This window comes from Mytilus edulis, chromosome 6, assembly GCF_963676685.1.
Source record: "Mytilus edulis chromosome 6, xbMytEdul2.2, whole genome shotgun sequence".
Classification (NCBI taxonomy): domain Eukaryota; kingdom Metazoa; phylum Mollusca; class Bivalvia; order Mytilida; family Mytilidae; genus Mytilus; species Mytilus edulis.
Window position 1 is genome coordinate 11,762,926 of NC_092349.1, and position 8,289 is coordinate 11,771,214.

At 32.5% G+C, this 8,289-nt stretch overlaps 1 protein-coding gene across 2 annotated transcripts; it reads right to left on the reverse strand.

The window, feature by feature from the left end:
- LOC139527112 (uncharacterized) lies at positions 1-7,932 on the reverse strand. Of its 2 annotated transcripts, none has more exons than XM_071322385.1 (2): positions 7,678-7,932; positions 1-1,621 (listed from the first exon to the last, which is right to left on the reverse strand). In XM_071322385.1, the coding sequence occupies exon 2, from the start codon at positions 1,497-1,499 to the stop codon at positions 72-74; it is 1,428 nt and encodes a 475-aa protein (XP_071178486.1). In that variant the 5' UTR covers positions 1,500-1,621; positions 7,678-7,932; the 3' UTR covers positions 1-71. The 2 variants fall into 2 exon arrangements, with proteins under 2 accessions (XP_071178486.1, XP_071178487.1); XM_071322386.1 differs by lacking the exon at positions 7,678-7,932 and adding an exon at positions 3,967-4,155.
- Between the last annotated feature and the right edge of the window lie 357 nt (positions 7,933-8,289).

Here is an 8,289-nt window from a genome sequence, read left to right on the forward strand (position 1 = left end):
TCAGAATAAATATATAATACATGTAACAAAATGTTAAAACATTGCACAAGAAAAACGCTCACACAAAATTGTTAAGGTGGCTTCGACGAAACTGTTGATTTTTCTTTTCCTATATGGTCACTATTTTTTATCATGGATTTGGACTTCTTGCGAGCAAAGCCATCATAAATGGTCGTGTCAATTATGTCTGTTCTTTCCATGGCTTTTTCAACCCATGTCCTATCACCCGCAGTAAGAGATGACCTAGAAGTCCATTTGTACGGATTTATACAATACGCCCCATTTAACATCCTATGTGTTACTTCATCGGGCTTATATGAAGACGGACCAAACTGGTCATCAGGCATATCTAAACTGACGTTCGATTGGGGTCGTCCTTCGGATGTTTCAGATTTTCCTGTCTGAGATGCTTTGGCAAGCATAATATTTCCTTTCGTATTATTTCGTCCGTTTAGCGTTTCTACATCGTGTCGGGCAACGATTAAATCGATATCTTTTTGCCATGCTCCGTTTCGAATGCAGTCCTCTTCAGAACTTACATCAACGGGTTTTTGTTGAAGATCTTCTGAGTAAGTTTTACTAAAATCTATTGAATATTTTTCTGACAAATGTTCAATTTCTATGATATCTTCTTTTGATTTTTTGGACTTATCATCATTTTCTTTCTCAAATTTTCTTTTTTGTGTCGAATGGTGACTCGTCCGATGTTCTTCCAAGCCTCTATCGCTTATTTCATGTGAACAAACTTTCAGTACCTCACACGATTCACTGTCTGACTTGCACTTAAATCTTTTTTTATCATCCAAATTTAATTGTTTTAAAGATCCATAAATAGGTTTCTTAGCCAAATTAGATTCGCTGTTCACTGTTCTTGACTCTGATGGACTAAGCATCGTCTGTGAACGACGGAAGTCCATGTATCTCCTCTCTGCATAACTACTTCGTCCGAAGAATCCTCCGCCATAGTGAACTACATTTTTTGCTGCTTTTAGGTAGCTTAATTTTGTTAGCGATGAAGTCACCTCTGGAAATTTATCGACAGATTTTAGTAAAGGTCGGTCTTTTGGAAAACTGTTCCTTTTGTCTAACTTTTGTTTTATCCTCAGCTGTTCATACAAATTGGTGCCTATTCGTAATGCGGAAGAATACTCCCTTTTTACGTTGCTTGTTTCATCTGAAACGGGCGACGCAAAAGCCTCTTTGACTCTTTGTTTGAGTCTGGGAAAGCTAATTCGTTTTTGAAGTTTTCCCTTGTTTTCGTCTTCGGCAGTATTATTTTCGTTTAAATCAGCATCACTTAAAGATTCATTATTATCTTGTCCTTTTAAATTTCTTTGAACACCACGATTTCTATTTTGAAACGACCACAATGTCTGTCTTCTTTTAAGGTCATGATCACGTGGATTGTCGATCGTCTGCTTGAATACCTGCGTATGAGACCTAGTGAAATCTTCTCTGTTAATAATTGGGAGAATGTGCGGTGTTTTCACAGATTCCATAAGCTCATTTGCATTATCTGCTAATTAGATGTGTTAATGAAATCCCTCCCCAGGTAAACAGCTTATTTCAATAATCTGCTAATCAGATGTCGACGAAATCATACATCAGGTATACCAGCTGACTGAAAAAAGAGAAATGGTGAAAATTTTAAATATTTTAAAGCTAACAATTTGCATTCATTCTCGATTGAAATGTTTTAAACATTTGTCATTTCTATTTTTTTTTTTTGGTATAGGTTGCCATGCGGCATTTGTTTTTCTCATTGTTGGAGGCCGTATACGATGCCCTGAAATTGTTCAATTGTGATTTTGTTTTCTTCCTGGTGTATGCCACAATAAAAAGAACTGTTTGCTTTCATAACAAACATCAAATGTCCAGAATCTACACTGAAATTTACCCACAAAAGAATAATCGTGAATGATACATCATCGATAGAGATATTATTTAAACTGTTATGGATAAATATTTTGAAATAACGAATTTTGCATGGTTGAGCATGTTTGTAAAGTGGAACATTGATGTAAACAAATTGTACGAGTTAGTCCACCCCACCCCCCCCCCCCCCCCCCCCCAAATAAAAATTACCTCAAACAAAAACAACATTGATATGTGCATTTATAGTATTGGTCTTGCTGCTACAGCTAAGGGCACCAATCATCAAGTCATTTCTCGGTAGTGTTCTGACATTCAAGTTTTAATAAAGTACATAACCTAAAAATCGATCTGGTGTAGCACAATTATGCACATTCAACATCAAACCGGCAAAAAATCGGGAAAATATTGAAAAATGAAATAAGTGTTTTGAAAATACATTTAGTCATGATGGCATATGTCCTCTGTATATGTTGATAGAAAATACTATATAATCTGTCACATTATTACAAGTTGTTACATGACGTCATTCAGTCTTATTTAAAGGATTACAAGTAAATGACAAAACAAACACTGATTTTTGGATATTGTTATATTTTGACGGTACTTGAATTTGAATATATGCATTTGAACCCTAGCTCCATTTGTTATACAAACACTTGATAAATATAATAAGCAATTGAAAATCATGCATTGTAATTACTTTTTCACTTAGTACATATATACTAACTTACTTACTACATTAGTAAATGTTTAAAAAATAAATATAAAACTATATTAATCCTTTGAAATAATATATTAAATGGTGTTTGATTAAAATGATATTTTAATATTGATATCTATATGTGACAAATGCTATGTATACATGTTCCAGACCATATGAGTAATTGGACCGTACGCGTATGGTCCGGACCGTATACGTATACTCGTACGGTCCGACCATACGCGTACGGTCGGACCGTATGAGTATACGCGTATGGTCCAGTTTGAGCTGACCCTACATGTTATTGATTATATTGGTTAAATGTAAACAAACGTTTATCACAATCTCAATTTTTAGATTTACAAATTTTTATTATTACAAATAGATGGATAAAATGAACAAAGGAACAATTGAAATTAAATATTTGTTCAATTGTATATCTGGATCCTACGCGTACGGTCCAAATACTCATACGGTCTGGAACATACATAAATAAAAATCACAACTGTCTAGTAAATTAATAGTTTTCAGAACTTTGTACTTTCGACTGTTACTTTCAAGTTGGTCTTGTCTTGCAGTTGTGTTATAGGTCCGACGGAGGAGAAAGAAGTACCACTTGTAAATTTGTGGAGAATTAAGAAAATATCGACTCTTGCACCTAGGTTGAACCGTTCATTCCTGGTTTACTATTTGTTAAAAATAAAATAGCATATATTCTCTCTGTCTATATATATGACTAGTTTTACAAACATAGAACATGAAAATAAAATGATTTATATAACTTTGACAAAATAGAATTTTGAACATGTAGATAGTATAATAAACAGTAATAAAAAGACAGTATTGAATATGTCCAACATCACATACACAGACTTCGGGTATTACATAGATTGTTAAGTATGCTTTTGGCCACGATTTAGAACGATTTTTGTTATTCCAGAACGGTTTGGATTGGGGTTACAGAAAAGAGAGTATACGAAAAAGAAATGAATACAGATTAGAAGAGAAAAACTCAATATGTATAGAGAATAATTGGGTGTAAAGTATAAAGAAAAACTGTGGAAAAAAAAGAATTAGTTAATACAAAACTTATTTTCAAAAATGAACGATGTACATGTACAAAATAAAAAAAATAATCACGTTACAGAAAAAAATTATGTAGATTATAGAATTAATTGATTAAGCGTTATTTTAAAAGATAAAGACAAATGCCCTAATTTAAAGAATACATACTCTCTTATAATGCACTGTATAGTTAAAACCGTGTTTCCTTATATTTCAAATATATAAACTGACTGCGCTTTGAGAAAAAAGTTAGATTACATTGAAGCCCTGATGTAAGAAAGATTAAAAAAAATTTAAAGTATCTTGAATACAAAACACAAGCTTACCATTAATTTGTATAAATTTATTCCAGAATAATGATATAACATTATACAACTATGAAACTTTGCAGTAATCCTCATTTGTGTATGTTTAAAACCATATGAAAATTTAAATTAACTTATAACCATATATGAGAATTTAAAGGGACAGTCTTATTTTCGAAGTCCTCGTTCAGTCACAATATCTGATAGATTGCAAATCAATCATGCACTGACAAGTCACCTTTAACCCTAAGGCAAAGGGTTTCTTTTTCTGTGGTTCTGTTTTAAAGCATGATTTAAACTAGTCATTTTAGGGCCTTTTATAGCTTGCTGTTCAGTGTGAGCCAAGGCTCCGTGTTGAAGACCTAATGGTTTACTTTAACAAATTGTGACTCGGGTGAAGAGTTGTCTCATTGGCACTCGTACCACATCTTCTTATATCTCAGTATTTATGACTTGCCTTTATTTACAGCGGGATTCGTTAAGCGAACAAATAACGGTAAAAATAAAGCAACCTAAATGGTTTTTATCCCAAGATATGTTTTAGAGGATCGAATTTGTGACTCGTCTTAAGATTTCTTATGAAAGACGAGGAAGGTTAGATAGAATTTAGATATACTAGTTAATTGCATGTCTTGCAGTGTCAAATAAAAAAAAATCGTAAAATTGTCATGAAATGAATCAAGCTTGTTAATGTTTTCTCGATTCCTTTTAATATGCAATCAGGTAGAAAATGTATGTTACAGAAAATATTTTTGCAATGGTACATTTGCTAACGTAACTCGACACATTCAAACTGATTGAGTAATTGCTTTTTCTTTACGTCCAATGGCAAATAGTCCAGGCAGTGAATTTAATATATTACTGTGAAAAGTAGGGAAAACAAAGAAAAAGTAATTTTGTTTTGTTATCATAGTGTATGTTTTAAATAAAAATTCAACTCAGCTATATATATATATGCACTTGATTTTTCGTAAATGGATATAGTGAAAACTCGAACATTTAAATTACATGCATGCGGGGGACCTTTGTGTTTTTCTTATTAGTTTAAAATGCCTTGTTTTTCCCTTATTTGTGTAAAAGGTGAAATGGTTGGACGTTAACATTTTTTTATTGGCCTATATTGTTAACGCAGTGTGGTATTATGCGTTTAACAATAATGATATATATCTAGTTCCGACAATTGAATTGCCTATCTTTTGAATTTACATAAAAGTTGTTTCGGTCTTTAGATATCTTTACATTTATTTGTAATTTTATTTAAATGATCATGTTTCAAATTATAATTGAAATGTGTCAAGCATGTGTTCACTTTATATATTCTTTATTCATATTTATATACAAGTTCGTTCTACTCAACTCCATAATGAGGGGTTCACATCAAACTCTGTACCTGGTATATTTAAAAGTACATATACCTCGATAGGGGGCCAAATCTATAATAATTTTGAATAATATAAACTGTAAACTTTGTGATTTAACTGATAGATTAGCACAAATATATAAATACATCTAAATACATATCATGTCAAACAAAAAACATGGAAGATTGTGAACAATAGAAAAATGGACCAGCAATACTGACAAAAATGTATCTCCTAATTCTGCATTTATTTTTAAGACCTTAGCGTTGAAGCTTAACTGTATTTACTTTAATTATACATACACGATAAGAAGATATAGATGCACTTTAACAGGAAAGAGGAAAATGGGGAGTGATAAATGTTGCATCTTGGTCACATTACAACATTGATGAAACAGCAAAAATGGACGAATCAAAAAGTCATTTTCGTCCATCACAATGCAGGAGAAGGACAAGAGATATAAAGGAACAAGTTCACAAAGGAGAATGCGGATACAGCATCGAACTTGACATGGCATGACGGGATGGATACAGTAATATGCTACAAACACGTCCCTTCATTTATGCCACAAACATTTCCATTCAATGAAAAACACCACAAAGAAATCAAATATGATAGAAAAACATGACAAACATCCTAATATTATATACAGGCTGAAGGGGATGTTTGAATGATATTAGGAACAATTCAAAGAACTTCAAATTTATGTATTTTTAAATCGATTATAGTAAACCTAAATAACGGTATTTAAGGGTCTAGTCAGGGTTTACAGAAAATATAATAATAAACCAATACTACAGAAACATGAGAAAAAAATAAAGAATTAATAAGGGGTTGAAGGTCTGAAAAAATTAGAGTGCCAAATAATCAGTATATGGACACATTTTCTTTGCAACAGACCACATACGAACCCCAAAAGACTGGTTACATCGAGCTAGAGATAAAGGATACTACAGACACAGTTAAGTCGGCCTCATATCTGGACTTACATCTAGAAATTGACAATGAGGGTCGGTTGAAAACAAAACTTTACGACAAAAGAGATGATTTCAGCTTTCCAATTGTGAACTTTCCATTTCTAAGTAGCAACATTCCAGCAGAACCTGCTTACGGGGTATATATCTCCCAATTGATACGATATTCCCGTGCTTGCTTTTCCGATCATGATTTTCTTGATAGAGGGTTGCTGCTCACAAGGAAGCTATTAAACCAAGAGTTCCAAATGGTGAAGTTGAAATCATCACGAGTTGGTTGACCGTTATGGAATAGCCGTTTCACAAATGATATCGGATATGTTCCTTTCGTCGTAACTACAATCCCCTTCCTTTTCATGAATGTGACCTACCGAATTAGACTATTTACCGGATTTGTTATCACATAAGCAACACGACGGGTGCCACATGTGGAGCAGGATCTGCCTACCCTTCCGGAGAACCTGAGATCACCCCTAGTTTTTTGGTGGGGTTCGTGTTGTTTATTCTTTAGTTTTCTATGTTGTGTCATGTGTGCTGTTTTTTTTTTTTGTCCTTATCATTTTTAGCCATGGCGTTGTCAGTTTGTTTTAGATTTATGAGTTTGACTGCCCCTTTGGTATCTTTCGTTCCTCTTTTACAAGGGTTCTTAACGTACAGAGAGCGTGGCACTCTCTACACAAGGCATCGCATTTAACATCTCCTATGTATACTTGTAAATCCCGCAGTCAAACGTACGCCCCACTTTGATAAATATACAGCCAAAAGTGACGTTTTTTTTCTACATTCGTGAACATTTGACAAATATGAGTTATTTCTAAACAAAAAAAATGTATAAATTTTGAAGATATTTATAAAATACAGAAATTACAAATTATTTCACAAAAAAAAAATTTGTCTTTATCTTTTAAAACAAAAAAGTTATGTCTTTCTTTCGAAAGATACGGCCATAAATCCGAATTTTGAGCAAATATACAAAATTTCGAACTCCTTTTAATCAAAAAGTAGCACATGAAGGTTTATTTTTTATTACATATTTGATTTAATCAAGTAAAAAATAGTCTAAATGGAAATGTTTATAGAAATGTAAATACAGGATCAAAACTGTATAGTATGCCCTTAACTCTCTCAAGACGGTTAAATCAGCACGAGACCATCAAGACAGTATGCTAATTTGACAACAAGAAAATGGGATTTTTTATCAATGAAACTAACCTTTAAAATAGATGTATTAGCCATAAAAAAGTAGCAACACCACAACAAATGACATGCACACAATTTTAACCCAGTTTTCTTAGATGTGCTCACTATATATGAAATACTATTTCTTCTCTTCATCCGAAAGACTAGGATAAAATCCAAAAATTTTCCCTCCATAATATTTTCTTATTATTACCTACCTTTTTAGTCATGTAGTTCCGAATCCGTGCATAAGAATCTATAACCATAACACATAAACATCAATTTTTGTTTAAAGCTATATTTTTTTCCACAAATAAAAAAATCCAAACTCTAGATTAAAGCAAACTATATTGATTATTAGATTGAATTCAAATGTTTCGTGTTGTGATTCTGTGAAGATCTGATGAATTATTCAGGGCAGCATATTGTGAAGATTTTACGCCTTGACTCACCCTTCGATTTAAATATACTATAAGATCTTTGTGCATTTAGATACAAACTTGTCAACACATTCAAACTTGGCTATTGTCAATCAGATTTATACTCAGCGGATTGATTAACATGCCATTATTTTTCGTAAAATTTGATTACACTTCCTAAAACTTTCCGAGAATAGACGCACAAACAAAACAACATGTGCACACGGTTTACTCCTTAGTAGCAGATATGTACTTAGTGCGTGTTTTTTTTAATTTATTTTTTTTATGATAAAAAAAAAACACTTTTTTGATTCATTGATTGGTCGTTGCTGAATGACCTGTGGAGAATGTAATTAGTAAATGCATTTTGACAGAAAAATACTTTGTACATTGTAAATCGTTAAATTACTT

Coding starts and splice junctions, on each gene's coding strand:
- LOC139527112 (XM_071322385.1), bottom strand. CDS start 1,499: ATGGAATCTGTGAAAACACCGCACATTCTCCCAATTATTAACAGAGAA.